At 41.1% G+C, this 18,974-nt stretch overlaps 2 protein-coding genes and 1 pseudogene across 3 annotated transcripts; 1 reads left to right on the top strand and 2 right to left on the bottom strand.

Annotated features, from left to right (window-relative positions):
• Positions 1–4,123: 4,123 nt before the first annotated feature.
• LOC141651565 (zeatin O-glucosyltransferase-like) lies at positions 4,124–7,843 on the top strand (annotated as a pseudogene).
• Positions 7,844–7,980: 137 nt separating this feature from the next.
• On the bottom strand, positions 7,981–11,688 carry LOC141653524 (formyltetrahydrofolate deformylase 2, mitochondrial-like). Of its 2 annotated transcripts, none has more exons than XM_074461316.1 (8): positions 11,393–11,688; positions 10,830–10,942; positions 9,823–9,973; positions 9,650–9,723; positions 9,404–9,563; positions 8,667–8,765; positions 8,486–8,572; positions 7,981–8,226 (listed from the first exon to the last, which is right to left on the bottom strand). In XM_074461316.1, exons 1-8 carry the CDS (start codon positions 11,522–11,524, stop codon positions 8,080–8,082), a joined length of 963 nt encoding a protein of 320 aa, XP_074317417.1. In that variant the 5' UTR covers positions 11,525–11,688; the 3' UTR covers positions 7,981–8,079. The 2 variants fall into 2 exon arrangements, with proteins under 2 accessions (XP_074317417.1, XP_074317418.1); XM_074461317.1 differs by having other exon boundaries at positions 8,474–8,572.
• A 4,288-nt stretch (positions 11,689–15,976) lies between these two features.
• LOC141651566 (large ribosomal subunit protein eL15-like) lies at positions 15,977–18,383 on the bottom strand. The gene is made up of 4 exons (XM_074459271.1): positions 18,374–18,383; positions 17,994–18,160; positions 17,065–17,262; positions 15,977–16,301 (listed from the first exon to the last, which is right to left on the bottom strand). The coding sequence occupies exons 1-4, from the start codon at positions 18,381–18,383 to the stop codon at positions 16,056–16,058; spliced, it is 621 nt and encodes a 206-aa protein (XP_074315372.1). The 3' UTR covers positions 15,977–16,055.
• Between the last annotated feature and the right edge of the window lie 591 nt (positions 18,384–18,974).

Here is an 18,974-nt window from a genome sequence, read left to right on the forward strand (position 1 = left end):
GTAAGCCACCGTCAACTACCCCCATAGTCTTCACGAGATCTTCATTGATGTGAAGCCTACTCAAATGGTCGGCCACCACATTAGCACTCCCTTGCTTGTCTTTGATTTCTATGTCAAATTCGCTCAACAAAAGCACCCATCTCATGAGCCTAGCCTTGGTGTCTTTCTTGTCTACAAGTTGCCTTATAGACTTGTGATCGGTGTAGATAATAACCTTTGCACCCAAGAGATAAGCCCGGAATTTTTCAATGGCATATACCACCGCTAAAAATTCCTTCTCCGTGACGGTGTAATTTCGTTGAGCATCATTCAAGAGCGAGGAAGCATATTGGATCACATATGAAGCTTTGTCATCTTTTTGTCCCAACACGGCTCCAATGGCAAAATCGCTTGCAGACGGTCATGATTTCAAAGGGCCGATCCCACTGGGTGCTTGAATGATTGGGGCCGATACAAGTCTTTCCTTCAACAAGTCAAATGCTTCCCTACAATGATCATCAAACACGAACTCTACATCCTTGTGCAAAAGTTTGCACAAGGGGTTAGCTATTTTGGAGAAATCCTTAATAAACCTTCGATAAAAACCCGCGTGCCCCAAGAACAATCTCACGTCTCGAGTATTAGATGGATACGGTAAGGTTTTAATCACATCCACCTTTGCCATATCCACCTCAATCCCTCTTTTCGACACTATGTGTCCTAGCACGATTCCACTACTCACCATTAAATGACACTTTTCGTAATTTAAAACAAGGTGAGAGTCTATGCACCGTGATAGGACCATAGCGAGATGGTCTAGACACGAGTCAAATGAGTCTCCATGAATGGTGAAGTCATCCATGAAGACTTCCAAAATACGCTCCACATAGTCCGAGAAAATGCTCATCATGCACCGTTGGAAAGTGCCGGGGGCATTGCACAATCCAAAGGGCATGCGGCGGTAAGCATAAGTACCGAATGGGCAAGTAAAGGTTGTTTTGGATTGATCCTCCGGGTGAATGGGGATTTGAAAATACCCTAATATCCATCCAAAAACAATAGTACTCTTTCCCACCTAACCTCTCTAGCATTTGATCTAGAAAGGGTAGGGGAAATGGTCCTTCCAAGTGACTTGGTTGAGGCGGCGATAATCAATACACACCCTCCATCCCGTTTGCAAACGGGTGGGGATCAATGCCCTCGAGTGTTTTTTATTACCGTCACCCTCCCTTCTTCTAAGACTTCGAGTAGGACTTACCCATGGGAGTCACTAATTGGAAAGATGATACCCATTTGAAGAAGTTTGATAACTTCTTCCTTGACAACTTCCATCATAGGTGGATTGAGCCTCCGTTGTGGTTCACGGACGGGTTTTGCATCCTTTTCCAATCGAATTTTGTGCATGCAAGTGCTCGGGCTTATCCCCTTGATATCCGCGATGCTCCATCCAAATGCTTCTTTATACTTTTGCAAAACATCCACCAACCTCCTCTCTTGATCACCCTCAAGTTGGTTGGAAATTATGAGGGGTAGAGTTTCATTGGCCCCAATAAAGATGTATTTCAAATTGTCGGGGAGTGGTTTGAGAGTGGGGGTGGGTGGTTTGATGATGGATGGAAGGGGTCTCTCAAGGGAAGCCTCTAAAGAAAGAAATTTGGATGGATTGTCATAGGAATAGGAGGAAAAACACGACTTAGTGGGGTGGGAAATTGCGCAGTCGCGCATGGGGGTCGCGCAGTCGCGCAGATTGCGCAGTCGCGCATCGGGCATGCGCAGTCGCGCCTCCGCTCGACATTTCTTCCTCAATTTCTCGCACTTCTTTTTCTTTGATTGATTCTTCCAATGGTTCTTCCTTTTCCAATGCTTCTATACTTTCCTGCACATCATGAGACAACAAAAACCGCAACCCTTCCTTTTCGACATTGTTAGTGAGGGCCCCTTCAAGTGGGTCCCTATGACCAATTTGGTAAACTCGATTTGCCAAGTTCTCAATTTTGTCAATAAAGTAGCAACAACTCAAATCATCGGTCTTTTTCATCGTCTCATACACATTATATTTCAAAACTTTCCCTTCAAATTCCATGGTTAAGGTTCCATCATACATGTCAAGCTTGGTTTTGGAGGTTCTCATAAAAGGCCTCCCTAGCAAGAGGGGTGTAGCCTTAGAGTCCGGTTCCATATCCAAAACATAAAAATCGGTAGGGAACATGAATTTATCAACTTCTACCAACACATCCTCTACAAGGCCCTTGGGGTGAATTGTGGAACGATCCGCCAATTGTATCACAACATTGGTCCTAGATAAGGGAGGCAATTCTAAGGTCTCATAAATGGAATAAGGCATGACATTAATGGAGGACCCCGAGTCTCAAGATAGCTCTAGCAAAAGCTTTGCCTCCAATTGAGCACGGTATAGTTAGCATGCCCGAGTCATCACACTTTTTGGGAAGATTTTGTTTGAAAATGGCCGAGACATGCCTACTAACCGTGACCCTTTCTACTCCTTTCCTCGCTTCCGTTTAGGGGTGCAAAGTTCTTTGAGAAACTTTGCATACCTAGGAACGGTTTTGATGATAGTAAAAAGAGGGATGTTGACCTCACATTTCCTAAAAGTTTCATAAAGATCGGTGTCTTTATCAAACTTCTTGGGATTTGTGAGGGCACTAGAAATGGTACCTCCAGGTTCATATTCCTTTTCAATCTCTTGGAGTGAATCCTTTGTGTTGGTGCTTCCTTCCTTTCCTTTGTCAATGCTCAATGGACTCCTCTCTTTTTCCTCATTAGCTTTTGAAGATGATCCTTTCCCTTGTTCAACCACAAGTTCTTCTTCAATTTGATCTTCAACCTCAATAACCCTTTCTTGTGACTTGCCCCTTCTCTTCTTCTTGGGAGGGGATTCTAAAGTTCTCCCCTTCCTCAATGTCATGGCACTAGCATTCTCTCTAGGGGGAAATGTAGTGGAGGGAATAGAAGTTGAGGTCCTTTGATTTTTCTTGGCAAGTTCTTGGGCAATTTGGCCAAGTTGGACTTCAAGGTTGGCAACCTTGGCATCACTAACATTCTTATCGGCATCAATCTTGTCAAGCCTCTTGTTTGTTTTGACTTGCTCTTGCAAAATGTTTTTAAGCAAGTCTTGAACACTTGGTTCCTTTTGAGAATTGTTGTTACCTTGATTGCCAAATTGGGATGATTGACCTTGGTTTTGGTTTCTACCTTGGTTGTTGAAATTCCCATTCCTATTCCCTTGAGAGTTTGAACCTTGACCTTGTCGGGAATTTTGGTCCCTCAAGTGGTTGAATTGACCATTCACAAAACTCTTTGAGGTGTCACCACCCCAACCAAGTCTAGGATTGTCTCTACTCCCAACATTGTAAGTATTGCCACTAGGGTCATAATTGTAGTATCCTCCCCTCGAGGATTTCTAGCATTGTAATTCCCATACCCCATCGCACTTACATTCTCCTCGCTTATTCCTCGCTCTTCCATGATGGGACAAGCTTCCGTTGGGTGTGGCCCTTCGACAAAAATTACACTCCACATTAGATCCTTGTGCTCCTCCTTGATTGTTCCCCACTAGTTGAGCAACCATTTTTGTGAGATCATCCACGGTTTTCTCAAGCTTGTGGGTAGAAGGAGAAGGTGTCTCAATGAAGTTAAGATTCTTTGACCCTCGGGTTCTTCCATAGTTCCTTGTGCTAGCGGCCAACCTTTCTATGATCTCATTTGCCTCCGCCACGGAATAGTTGTCAACTCCACCACCCGTAGCGGAATTAACCATGATTTGGTATTGTTGTGTAAGACCATCACAAAAGTTGACCAAAAGGTCATCACCACTAAGGCCATGGTAAGGACATTGAGCAACTAGCTTCTTGAATCTCTCCCAATACTCATATAAGCTCTCACTTGCATCTTGCTCCGGAGAAGTGATGGCTTTCTTTGCATGGTTATGTCTTGAGTCGGGGTAGTATTTCTCAAGAAAAGCCGCCTTCATGTCCTTCCAAGTACGGATTGTACCCGGTTGAAGGTAAAACAACCAATCTTTTGCCGCATCTTGAAGTGAAAATGGGAAAGCTCTCAACTTAAATTGATCTTCCGTGACACCATTTGGAATTGCACCCTCACACATCATATGGAATTCGGAAAGATGGCGATTTGGGTCATCTCCCGCATGTCCATGAAACTTTGGGAGGTTGTGAATGAAATAGCCCTTCAATTCAAAGTTGGCATTAGCCCCCATGGGTGGGTAGGCAATGCAAAGAGGTTGAGTGTCATAATTCCTTGCCCGGAGCTCCCTAATAGTTCTAGTATCATTCGCCATTGACGGATATTCCACTTCAATTGGCTCTACGTCAATAGGATCTTCCTCAATAGGGGCTTCTAAAGGTGGTTCTTCTACTCTATGTGCTCGTTGGGCTCTTTGGTACCAAGGGTTAGTGAATAGCCAAGAATAGGCACCAAAAGCGTCTTCGTCCACGGAAGTTGACTCACCGTGTTGTGGTGAGCCAAACATAAACCTTCGCACTAAGCAAACAAATTAGAACTTCCTATTACTTCTAACAACAAGAGGAGTAATAAAACAACTAAACATAAATTCACAAACTCAAGTTCTAGCTATGTTGCCCTTCCCCGGCAACGGCGCCAAAATTTGGTAAGCAATAAACTAGGTCGTTAATATACTAGAATTAAGCTACCAAATTAACAATTTTTAAGCCAAACTACACTCTAGACTACTCTAAATGATAAAGTAATATAGTGCAAGTAAGGGTCGAACCCAAGAGAAGGTCTTTTAAGCTAAAAACTTGAAATGTAAACTATTGATTACTAATGACAAAGCTATAGACAAACAATGGTTATTCACAATGACAAACAATAGAGAGACATAAAAAGGGGGTTTTAGAGTTGATTTGTGACATGAAACAAAGTAAAATTTGCAAACTTGGTCTAACAAGCAATACAACAAACACTTGGTGAATAAGATAAATCAATAATTAAAAGAACTTGGTGCAATCCCCCCTTAGTAACCAACAATGGTAAAGCTTGACTCTTTTATAATTCTCCTCCTAATTTCTACCCAATACTATCACCTCAAGATGTTGATACATGCAAATTAAACCATCTACACATATCCTTCAAGCTTAAGCAACAAATCATTAAACCATGACAAGAGACTAAGCATGAGCATTAAGAGTTCAACCAAAAGATGAAGCTAGGATCAATTCCTCATAAGATTAAACCATACAAATGAGCAAAAGACATGAACTTTCCTATTTGTTGCATGAATCCTTTAAACCAAATCAACAAACAACAAACTTGCTTCAACAATCCCAACTAAATTAAACCATTTCATTAGGATTTGCAATAATCAAGTAAATAACATGCAAGGATGGCCAACCCAAACAATTAATTACTCAACATAAGAAATAAAGCACAAGAAAAGTTCATTAGATAAATAAGAGGAGATTAAAAGAGTCTTACAAAACCAAAGTTGGAAACTTTGGATGAATTACACCAAGATGGGAAGGATTTAGTCTTCCATAGTCTTCAAAACCCAAAGAAATAAAGAAAGATTACAATTTTGTATCCAAATAGTCCTCTAAATTATTATAAGATTAAACCCTAAGAATGAGATTAAAAGAGATGATATGATGGTAGGTGATAATCCCAGGTCTTCAAACTCTCGGGTATTTATAGGCCTTCACGAAAACCTAGAAAGATTTCCACTTAAGAAGCCCACGAAGAAGATTAGAAAAACCCGTAAAGCGAGCAGGTGCGCAGCAGTGCGCAGCCGCGCAAGCACTGTTCATGTCTGCGCATTTTTGCGCACTGCGCAAGACTTCGTTGTTTTGCGCAGTCGCGCACGGTCTCTCGCACTCGAACTTCTATTTCCCACGAGCTAGACCTCTTCAATTGCCTTCATTTCTTCTAGTCTTCATTCTTACTTCTCCCAACTGATTTCCGGGTTACAAGTGATCCTCTTGTGCCTTGCCTTGACCTTTGAAAGGTGCTCTAATGCCACTCGGGTTCCATGCATAAGGATTGAGTGCCCAACCGAGTAAAAATGCACAAGTTACCACCATATAACCGATTGCCAATTGTTAGGAAAAGTGTACCAAAAGACCCATATTAAAAGACACGAGGGTGATAAAATCGCCCTCTTAGACCGACACAATACATAACTATCAGGTACCTTTCCCAGCCCAAAGCCATCTCAATCAACTCCTCCGACTTTCTCAGCTCATAGCCTCATATAGAATCGAAGTACATTATGTTGGCTCGGCTGCTCACAACCACCAGTGTCAATGTCCGCGACGTAACTTGGAAATGCAAACACATGGTAATGGTAATGGTAATGGTAACAGAATAGATAAAAGAACATGTTTGTTAAAATCAAATTCAATGACTTCAAACTAGGTCCTTACAAGACACCCCCTCCCGACCCTAATGCCCGACTAACACCCCTTCGCATACGAGACCTCTTAGGCTAGCCACGGTCCATCTATACGGACTTTTGAAGGAGCTTGCAGTAAAGTACGTGAGAGTCATGGTCATTCATGACACGATTTAATGGCTTCGTGGTTCAAGATGTGAAAACTATTTCAAATGCAGAGGTTTACACTTTCCATGTTACATCCGCTTTCACGCCTGTTTTTCAATAGATGGTAGATCTATGGCCGATAAACCATTTATTTCGATGTTGAGGACATTGCTAGACGTGTTCCATCTAATGAAGGGTACAATACGACATCGACTTCTGATTTTATAATCTCTCGACTAGGTTGAGTTTGGAACTCGCATCCGCTTCAATCAATAACACCGCAGTCGATTCAAGACAGTTCATCGACTTATTCAAAAACTTGCCCATGAATTCCAAGATCAGACACTTCCCTCTTGGACCTTTCAACCCGATAGAGAAGAAGATCAATGTTATTCTTTGAAGAATGCAATAACGAACACGATGCCCCGCAATGGCTAGATCGGCAAGAGATTAACTCAGAATGTATGTGTCTTTTGGTACACTTACCTCAACGATCGATGAGCGAGATAGCAGAGATAGCAATTGGGTTGGATAAAAGTGGGCAAAAGTTCATATGGGTTCTTAGATTTGTCGATAAAGGCGATATTTTCACACATGATGAGAATAAGGCACCCTAAGTCGCTAGACAAGTACCACCAGAGGTTGAAAAACGAGGCTTAGTGGTGACAGAATGGGTCCCCACTCGACATTCTTGCGCATCCATCAATTGGGGGTTCATGAGTCATTGCGGATGGGGCTCATGCGTGGAAAGCATTAGCATGGGAGTAGCAATCGCAGCCTGGCCTATCACCCTCGACCGACCCAAAGAACGCGATCCTAGTAATCGAGGTTCTTGGAGTTGGTATAGTTGTTCGTGAGTGGGAACACAGAGGTACAGTTGTGGTTTCGAGTACGATTGAGAATGCAATTAGAAAATTGATGCAAACAGAAGAAGGAAAACAAATCAGGAAAAGAGCTACTGAATTAGGATCTCGTGTTAGAGCGTCATGTGCCAAAGGCGGTTCTTCCCGTTTAGAGTTGGATTCTTTCATATCTCACATAACTAAATCCTAGATATTGTTCTCTTACCATTGTTTTCTTGTTATGGTTTATCTTTATATCAATCAAGCTTTCTTCTTTACTATCGAAAAACACCTTTCCAATGTCTGTTTTGTCTTTGAAAGTTTGAATTCAACAGTTTTGTAATTTTTCTAATGCCTATTTGTCTTTGTATTCAACAGTTTCGTAATCATTGGCTTTTGCCGTTGAATGAAAAAAAAATCGACTATTCTAATAAACTCACATATTAGGTCATTACCCTTTTCATATTCTTGAGTAAGGCGGCATCGCCATTTGACTTTTCAGGTGAAGAGAAGGCGGCCAAATGAGACTGACTAATGCAGTGAAATACTGAAATGGAGGAAGTAGTCTTTACTAAAATTTACGGTTCTGAGATAGCACACAGTTCAATCTTTAGCAATTGCTTAGATGAAGGATTTTTTATTTCTAGTATAAATATTGTGGGAAGTGTAATTGAAAAAGAATGAAAGTACATACACTCGATCTGCCTTGATTTAATTTTGCTCTCAGAATACAACAGTCTTGTTCTCCAGGAAAGGTAAAACCCGCAGCTCACAGTAACACTTTATCGCCTTGGCAAGACATTGTTTCTCAAGGTTTTCCGACTTCTGAACAAAGCTCTGGAAGTTATCTCTGTGGGAAACTCTCTCAACCTGCAGCATAGAACATAAGACAATTCAGTTTTTTAATAAATCTAGCCAATGAAGGAAATAAGCTATGGAGTACAAACCTACACACTCCGTACTATGCTAGTAAAGTCATGTAGAGATGGTTTGAATCCCGTCAGCATAAATATTGTTCATTACACAGGACTCTTTATAGGTTGAATACTTAAAGAAAGGAGTTATCACGGGCTTAGTAGGGTATATATGATGGAATATGACATAATGTACACCGTACTTAAAGGCATACTATTTGTTCAATGATTGCTCCTGCATCAAGTTCTTCGGTCACAAAGTGAGCAGTAGCACCAATCATTTTCACTCCATAATCAAAGGCCTGCCAACGTCACCTGCAAAATAGTAAGTACAGGGACACACCAAAATCTTGCAAGCGCGAAATTTATTGAAAGTAGAGAGAAGCAAAATGGAACCTGTCTGGAAGGATTCCCACCCTTGAATGATGGCAAAAGGCCGTGATGAATGTTAATTATGTCCTTTCCATACTTTTTCAAGAAATTCCCTGAAAATATCTACAAAAAGATTATGCAAAATCAAGAATTACAGTGAACAGGAAAAGAAAATGAAGAAGAAGAATAGCTCATGAATATCAAAAGTCAACAACATTACGAGTCACAGCCCAAAATCTGTTTTGAGGTTGCCTCAAGTTTAAGACGGTCTTTTTTGTAAGCTGAAGACGGTCTTATACATGTTTTCTCTGTCTTATTATTTCAGGTCTTTAACACTCGCACTTTACAAAATGTAAACATGTTTCCTTTGTCTTATTGTCAACTCCAACATCTGTTGCTTCGTAGTTTATTCATAGTTCCTTCGGCCTTAATAAAACTCCAAACTTTGTGATTATCATGGAAATTTGTAGCGCAAGCAGCCTAAGAACAGTGTACAACAACATTGGCCCAACACCTAAATGGCTTCCTCCCATGGCGAGGTGAGGGGTCATGTGCACGTGGCCTTGATGCCAATGGAGTCAAATATTGTATCAAGTGACTGCCATTATCAATGCAAAAAGAAGGGCAGAGCCAGTTTAGTGAGCAATTTACTTTATTTCATCATAATCCAGTACCAAGGAATAGTGAGAACAACCTTATGTAGCTACAACAGAAAGTGTCACTAGCAGAGGATGAATATATAGGAGGGAGATCAGGGGTACCTGCATGTACCTCGCAAGTATTAGAAAATCTGTATCCTGAACTAAATCCAGGATCTCCTCTTCCCTTTTGTTTACAGCACTAGTGTTTAGAAAATGATATGGAATCTGATACCGCTCAAGAAAACGCATCGCATGGGAGTCTGGATCTCTATGATGATTGCTGCAAGAACAACAGAAATCTCAGTGAAGATAGCACATATTAAGAGTAACATGAAATGTGGGGGAAAGGGTGTGTTCATTGATAACCTTATCACACAAGTTATATCAACAGGCAGTCTTTTGTCTTGCCATGCATGTAGCAAATCAACAAGACAATGATCCTACAATAAAATTAATGAAAGATAGTGTTATATTATGGAATACCGGCTCGCTTCTCCATGACGAAAATGAGGGGATAAAAGGTAAAATAAAAAGAAGACCTGCTTAGAAGCAAAAACTGCAATTTTGTATTTTGGATCCAGATCAGGCACGCGAACTACTGATTTTATTGCACTGAACATTGCACCAAGTTTGAGGAAGTCGGCATCCATTTGCGTCCTTGGCCATTTGGATGGATCAAAAATAAAGTCACTGAAAAGCAAAGGAACCAATAATTATTACTCCATGTAAAAGAAATTTCAAACCACCTTTTCTCACAGTGAAGGTTCAAACTGTAACATTTTAGCATCAGTGGCCACTGACTAGCTTAGGTGGTAATGTCATTGAGCGAGTGGTACTCATCACATGAGATCAAAATTCGTCATCATCAAAACTGTTATTACGGCTCCATTCAAACCAAAATCTGATCACTGACTGAAGACTGTAGGCTGGTAGCCATTACCTCATGCAATGGGGTAAGCAGGTGAAAATGAAATAAGCGATAAAAAGGACAGTATAATGTGTACCTAATCGGGAGTAATAACAAAAGGATAATGTTTCGAAATTGTAGCATGTACATATACTAGAAGAAAAATGACCACTATCAATAGCTCTGAAAGCAAGAGCAATATACAGAAGCTCAATTATGAAGCGAAATCTAGCTACATTGCACTACCAGCACAGTTTTTATCCCATAAATTTCCTCGATGCTCCTAAATTTACCAAACTCTATGAAGAGCTTCACAATTCAAGTGCTAATCTCTCCTCTCTAACCAAAATATATGTCAAATCATCAAATGTCTTAAATACTACTCCCTCTAACATGCATTCCTATATAGTTGCGCCAAAACCTATATTGGGCATTTCGGAGATATAGAGGAAGTAACAAACCCGCTATTGTGTTCTATAAATGCTCTCAGAGCACCAGTATGAAGATATGATATCCCATAAAAATTTAACCAAAGCAAAAGAATAGTAAGTCTTTGGCTCAATCAGAAATGGATAAATTGGCATAGGTCAATCAAGGCGACGATAATGCAGCAAAAAGCAAAATGCAAAAGAAAAAGACCTTCTGGAATAAAAGATAGGCTTGTTTTCAGGCACAAAAACATCAGCTCCAAGAATGTTTCCACCCCTTGAAGCAATACACTCTGATAACTTGGCCACTATCCCAACTGCATCCTACATTTTCCCCACAAATTATGGAATAAGAACGTAATACGACCTTTGATTGGTTAAACACTCGGTATTGCAACAACAAATAAGATATCCAATACACTATAGAACCATTGTACACTGTAAAACGATCTTACACAGTAATCAATGATTAGTGCATTTCCTATCAAACAAACAAGAAGATTCAATCTTTTCACAATTTAAACATATGGGCACCAACCAAAACAAACGGACGATTGAGACGGAGAGAGTAATTAACATTGGATAGTGTAAAACAATAAAGACTCAAACTTTTCATAATTTTTGGGCACCAACCAAAACAATTACTCCCTCCGCCTCGATCACTTTACTTAACTTGTTTTTTCGTATACTAAACAAATGACTGAGACAGAGGTAGTAATTACTGTGGATAACGTAAAATAATACAAAACGAATACGAGTAGAAGAATAACTTACAGGGCAATGAAAGACATGGATGCCATGAACGAGAGAGGGGTCTGCAGGTGATTTACAAGAGTTGAAGGATCTCTTTGTCAATTTAGAGAAGTTGGGTTGTTGTTGTGATGATAATCTTCGAAAAATATTCATGTTTTTTTGCAATAATTTTGGACCTTAATTCTTCATCATGCTAAGATATTGGTTTGTGGAACTGAGACAGCCCAGACAGGAGTGTACGAAAGGTGAATAATTGGGTTGCCATTTTTTTCACCAACTAATTTCTGCATATTATTCACAATCCTCTGGAAATTATGGTGGCCAATCACTTAGGGGTGTTTGGTTGGGAGGTTTGGAATGGAATGGAATGGATTCTACCCATTCTAGTGTTTGGTTGGAGTATTTTGGAATGGAGTTAGAATCTTGATGGATTCTCATTCCACCCCAACCCCTTGGAATCCCATACCCACCTCCTCCCCATGGATTCAAACTTCATTTGTTTATTTTTCTAATGAACCAAACATGTTTTGGAAGGTATGGAATTGGAACTTCATACTCCCATGGTTTCTCATTCCAATCCATTCCATTCCTAAGTAGTGAACCAAACGACCTGCTTTTGGCACGATACTTACTATTAATAAAAATGAATAGGACATTGGTGGGGTTAGTGTTAGGAGAGAGAGATGAATTAATAAGACTTAAATAAAGAGTTGTGGGGCCAAAACATTAAGAAAAGTAATAAAATATGAGTAAAAGAGTTGTGTGGGGTTTGGTTATAGGAGAGAGAGATGAATAAAATAAGAGTAAAAGTTAGCAAAAAAAGGAAAGGGGAACATTACTTGAATAATCCGTTTCGGGAAAGAGAGAACATTATAGCGAATAAGAGGAAGTATTAAATATAGGTTTGCAAGGTTGAGAACTGGCCCATCATTATCCGTCTTAGTATAAAAACGACTTAAATATGCTTCCACTTGCATATTTGGTACAAACCTTTTTTTAGTCCCTAAACATCTTTTTTATCTTGTCTACCATATTTTACAACAGATTTGTGTCTCAATAAAGAGTACTTTGTAATCGAAGAGATTATAAAAGTTAGGTGGATTTTTCTATAACACTTATAGATTCGAATTTGGCTTTATTTTAGGAGGTCGTTGGAATTGTGCTTTAAACAATTTCTTAATTGTTCTTGTGTAATTAATGATTATGAGGGAAATGAGTCGCTAAAGTGATTGCCGCCCTTTCTACTGTAGATGTAGTTCTCAACGTAATTTTCATCACGGGTAGTTCGAAAACAGCATTTCTAATGTAGATTAGTTCTCAACGCAATTTCATCATGGGTAGTTCGAAAACAGCATTTACACTGCAAATATAAAACCAACTTGGCACCAATTTTCATTCATATTTCATACCCTTCTTAACTGAGTCTTTTATTAAAATAATATTTAAAAATAAAAAAATTATCATTTTGGTTTTAAATCAAAACAATTTGTCAAATTAGTGTTCGTGTAGGACCGGAGAAACCAAACTTAAGACCCATAAGCCAATACCTTTGCCAATCACCATTGATAACCTCTCCCCTTCCTTGACCACAACACTATCGGCAAGTCACTAACCACCACCCCATCGCCGGCCACCCCACCATGAACCACCATCTAACCCATGAAGCACCACCGCCCCACTCACTCCTACGACCACCGCCAACTCCACTCACTAGACATCACACCCGAATTCACCACCACCACAACCAAAATCTCCACTATTTACCACTCGAACAAACCACCAGCAGCAGCCAACTCAAAGCCCTCGGAAAATTAGACCATACGTCGCTATGTGTTGACATATGGGCAGTGGTGGAGCGAGGGGGGCACCCCCGCTAAAGTTTGAAAACTTCGAATTTTTTAGTTAAAATTTTCGAATTTTTTCGAAGCACCCTTATAATATTTCTCTTTCGCCCCCGCTGCCTTAAAATATTGGCTCTGCCACTGCATATGGAGAAGGCTTTGAACTAAGGAGTGGTCCATTTTTCTGGGTGAAACAGGGAAGGAAATGCTCAGTGGTGGATGAACGTCGTCGTCGGTGGTGACGAGCATTGGGTGTGGTTGCGGGTGTTGACGGCTGATGGAGATAGCTAGATGTAGTGGGCACCTTTAACGAAGAACACCTTTACCACACCCAAAATCACGGAAACCGAAAACGAAAATTAGCGGCCGAAACGATATGAGGGAGAGAGACGGTGTTGGCAACGAGCGAGGTTGGTTTCGTCGGACTTTTGGCGAGTGCAATGGTGAGTTTTGTGTTTGGAATGCCGGTCGTCCGGATTGGGTTGCTTCAAGGGATGTCGAGGACGGGAATGTGGTGGGTCTGGGAGTACGTAGGTGTAACACCCCCATACTCCAAGTGCCTTACCAGGACCACTCAAGGCATGGAAGTGCTACCATCTCGGTTACCCGAGGCAATGATAATCAAATGACAATGAAGAAACATAATTTAAATAACAAAATAGTTTAAAGTGATTACATGATCAAAACCAAAACCAAAACCAAAACTGAAATACAAGATTCTCGACGGTCTCATCGCTAAAACTATCAAAGCTATAAAATATCGTCGACACAATGAAGACTTCTAATCGCCACGTGATGACTCATCCCAGTTATCCCATACGCGTCATATCATACCTGCTCAATAACTGCTCACCACCCCCGAATGGATCACCATAGTTTTTAAAACATTAAACGGAGTCAGTACTAATCACACAATTTATATAAACCAACAACACAGTAAACAAGCAGCTCACACGGTCACACACACAATCACACCCACTCCAATCAATCTCCGTCACCGATCGTCCATGAACCGACCACGCAGTGGGGGACCACAGCCCTGTTCCCACCTAAGCCCCGCTCATCATACCGAGCGATAACCCTGTCCCATTAATGTGCACATCCCCTCCCGTGGTGGGTTCCACGGAGGGCGAAACTAGGGCGTGAAGCCACTCCCGCAAGTGACTCCACTCAGCCGAGAACGCATCTCGAGAACCAGAGACAAACAATCACAATCAACAACCGTCACAATACAATTACGATAGTATTCAACAACCACAACACATCAACAACACATTATGGGACTAATACTGAGTAGGGAAACCCTACCTGGAACAGCAACACAATCAGACGGTCTCAACAGCTGTATCAAAATTCCTCTTTTACGAATCCTCCTCCTAACATATAATCACATAATTACTAACAATCACAAAACTAACACAAATCCCCAATCCCAAAATTAGGGTTTAAACAAAGTTAACTAAATACTATAAAATTGGTATGTAGATCTTACCCTTGACGCAAGGAACACTATGATGCAAAGAACAAGATGATCCGACACTCCTAGCCTTGGGGATTTGCCAACAACGCGACGAGAGAGAACTACGTAACTCCTTTTTCTTTTGAAAGGTTTAGAAAGGTTAAAAATGATGAAATAAACTGACGGAAACTTTTTATATCAAACTCGCGTTATTAGCAAAACCCGTCAAAACAACCCCGTAAAACACACTTACTCGATCGAGTAACTAACGTACTCGATCGAGTGCCGCTTACTCGATCGAGTACCAAGGCTACTCGATCGAGTACCCAACAGGTCAGAAACTGTTTTAAAACGCAAAACACACTTACTCGACAGAGTAAGGCCCACTCGATAGAGTACCCAGAGACTCATAAAACCGTGGTATTACAGTAGGCGCCGGCGGTGGGTCTGGGACTACGTCGGCTCGAGCGATGAGTCTAGGTGATGTATGGCGGTGGTTGGTGCGGATATGCCATGGTGGAGTCTAGGTGATGTATGGCGGTGGTTGGTGCGGATATGCCATGGTGGTGGCTTGATGATAAGGTTGATAGTTGAGGTAAAAATGGTGGGGCATATGATGAGGTCATCAAATGTAGGGTAACGTTTAGGTATGGGATCTCCCATGCTAGTTGGACACTGGTTTGATAAATAACTTTCATTCCAACTCAAAATGATAATTACCAAAGTTAGCTGGTGTGAGTGGTAAGGGCTCTCATATCTTAAATAAGTGGTTAGGGGTTCAATTCTCCACACTTGCGAATGAAAAGGCCAAACTTGGAAGGGGTCAAGTCATTAAATTGTCTTCAATACCTCAAAGGAGATTGCCCCAACTGTCGGTAAGGGAAGGGGAACTCATGGTTAACACCAAAAAAAAAAAGACAAAACGATAACTGTTTTATTTTCACACATTATTTTAATAAAAGACTCCTTTTAACTCCAACACTATAAACTTCCATAGTCCCATCTCCCCGCTTCTGAGTGTAATCTTTTTGTTCACCATTACTAGATATGTGCAAGTAAAGTTTTCTTACCTCTTCTTGTGCAAGTGTTACGTTGTCAACGGATGGGCCAAAAATCTGGAATTCTGGATGCAAACTGAAACCGAAAAGAACAGTCTCCACTTTGTTAATCTACTAATTCGGACGAATACGCCGATGAAGGCAACAATGCGACTCGGGCTAGTATTATCAAAAGAAACAAAGAAAGACACCGTAAGACGCCTCAAGCTTCATTCTTGAAAACTCCGTAAAATTTCTCAAAGACCTTGGTAGCTTAATAGCAACACTAAATCGACAATAGAAAACAACTCTCCCAACAGCAAAAGACAAGGCAAAGATAACCAAAATTAACGGTAACGGGACATAGACTTGGTTTGGTTCCTCTTCCAGGTAGCCCTGCAGGATGGTCTAGCTTTGTGGTGAAGGTGTCCCCGACCATGTAGTCCTCTGTATTTCTTTCCAGCTGAAGTCAGCCCACGCAGCTCTCTGTGCTTGTGAACTGGGTTGCATATCCAGTTGATTCTCGGGTTGTTTCTCACTACATCATGAGCCGGGTCTACTAGTATCACTTCGAAGTACTTGTAGGTGGAATCCTGCATCAACCAAGGTAGGCATCAGAATCTAAAGGCTATTTTCTAGAGATCTATAATTGGGCCTAAGATTATTTCAGACATTTAAATGACTAGTCTTCGTGCCATTCCTGGAGCGTACACAAAGATGTAGTACTAGTAGTAGCATACAAGACTAAGGGGAAAAAGAGGCAGAGCAGCACACATATATAACAACCAGTATAACACTAGTAGTAGTAAGCCTATGTTACTTGGACTCTTTGTACAACTGATGAGCATTGGGTATATATCCGAGTGTCAGCACTCAGCCTTCATAACGTGGTAAATTTTGAGAGACAAAACTATGTTATCCTAAACTGAGGAAGCAATGATACGTCTTCAAGAGAAGTTTGTTTTAAAATAAGAATAGATCTAGTTTTTCATGAGAAATAGAGAGAGAAAGATGTTCAAGACAAGAACTAAAATCCTCAAAACATTCTATATATCCTTGAGTATTGTTTTGGACACTGGCAGTGACCTTAGATGTGAAGGGTCAACCTAACATACGAAACCATCAAAGAAGAACATTTGGCGGCTTATATATAGCTACGAAAATGCCTCAGCTACCACATTGGGACTCAGGAAAGTTTCTATCACCCCAAATAGGGGCTCAACTACGACAGAGCCTTCACAACCACAAAGTGAGGTTGGTTATAGTAACAGAAAACATATATCAACCATACACTAGTGACAGAGACAGCAAAAGCGGAAACACCATACGGTACAAGACAGCAATCAAGTAACAAACCTCGTTGATCCAGTAAGAGTTGAGGACCCTGAGACCACCAAGCTTGCGACCAGCACGCTCCTCAGCAACTGACCTCTTGCTTCGCTGGAATTTCAGCTGTGTAACTCCCTGGTTGGTAGGCTTACCATACACAATACCCTTGGGAACTGGCCTCTTCCTACCACCCCTCCTTACACGAACACGGTAAACAACAAACCCCTGCAAAAAATTTAGATAGATCACAAAACATCCTTTAAATTTTTTCCAAGTATCAGGCTAACTACAAAACATAAGGGAAACAACAGATGATATAAGTGAATCCTAATGGAACAAGTGTTGCGTTCAAGTCCAAATGATATTGTAATCTTATACCAACAATGGTGGTTTTAGTGGTGTTTTGTTCAATTGAAGCCCATATAGACTCAAGATAAATAGAAATTATACGCCTTCCAGGCTTCCATTCCATATGATACTATACCTTCTCCATTTCAGGTAATTCCACTTGATTCTATATGGGTATATTGGCCTTCATTTTTTCAGACCCAAGCCAGAACCTTGAGAAAAGCACACCAACATCTTCAGCACCCTACACAAACACGCCTTAGATATCACCGCAGTCTACTGAGGCCGCTGATCGTACAAGTATGGTTGTCCTTTGGTGGTAAAGAAGCAACTAGTAGAGTGCATAAATAAAGTTCCAACTATTTCTTCAATCACATTAGCACAATCCTAATTCCTAAATATGCCACTGCATGGGAACCGTATTCTCTATTATCCATCAAACCATTCATAAATCAACGACACGTAAAACATGTGATTATTAAATGCCTAGTATTTTAATGCAGAAAACAGAGGCACATTTCAAAATAGCACCAAAATAGTATAATGTTATGTTTTGTTAAGGTTGGTAAAGAAATGAATGGGATGGAGGGAGGGAGTAAAGTGTAAACCTGCTTGGCCTTGTAACCGAGACGGCGGGCTTTGTCGGGTCGGGTGGGGCGAGTGACACGGACAATAGAAGGAAATTGATGGTATTCCCAACAACGAACCCTCAAAACGAAACGCATCATATCCGACTGCTTCTTCCTCCATAACTCCTGCACGTACTTGTACCCTCCTGTTTCATCCTCATTTTCAATTATTATTCTTAAATTAATCAAGACAATAAGGGGGCATTTGGTACGGGAAAAGGTAAGAGAATGAAATCAAGAAAGGGTAAGAGAGGGAAATGAATGGTCAACCATATTATATTTCGGTGTTTGGTTGACAATTAGAGGAAAAGGGAATTAAAAGCCAACATCCACCATTACCCACCACCATTACCCACCACCTGCCACCATTATCTACACCGACACCACCACAAGTAGCGGCGCCGAGGATCTTCCTCACGGTACCCCACGGCGAACCTAATCACCGTGCCTCACGCCCTCAACAAACACCACAATCCCGACCCCAAACACCTTATTCATTCTAAAAAATCCACCACAACCTTTCGAAAACCCCTCCCCCACCCCTTAAAACACCAGATCTGGTGCGGCCGGCGTCGGGCGGTTGCAGTGGTGTGGCCGAGGAAGGTGTTGGTGGTGGTTGGTGGGGTGGGAGAGTTACTGAAGGTGTTGGTGTGGTGTTTAGTGGTTGAGGATATGGGGTAGTGTGGACAGGCGACGTCCCTGGTGGTGGTTGTATCGGTGTGGTGGGTGTAGGGTGTAGGTGGCAGTGGTTAACGGTGTGAGAGGGTGTGGTGGGTGTTGGTGGGAGTGGTGGAAATAGGGAGTTGTAGGGAAATATCCGTAAAATTCCCTTAAATTTTAGGACTATAACGTATCTTTAACATGTGATTATTGTCATAAAACAAAAATACAAGAGAAAACGATAAGAGAATAGAATCAACCTCGGGTCCTTTGAAATTCGGCCTAAGAACAGAAATCAAA

Source organism: Silene latifolia, chromosome 4, assembly GCF_048544455.1.
Source record: "Silene latifolia isolate original U9 population chromosome 4, ASM4854445v1, whole genome shotgun sequence".
Lineage (NCBI taxonomy): Eukaryota > Viridiplantae > Streptophyta > Magnoliopsida > Caryophyllales > Caryophyllaceae > Silene > Silene latifolia.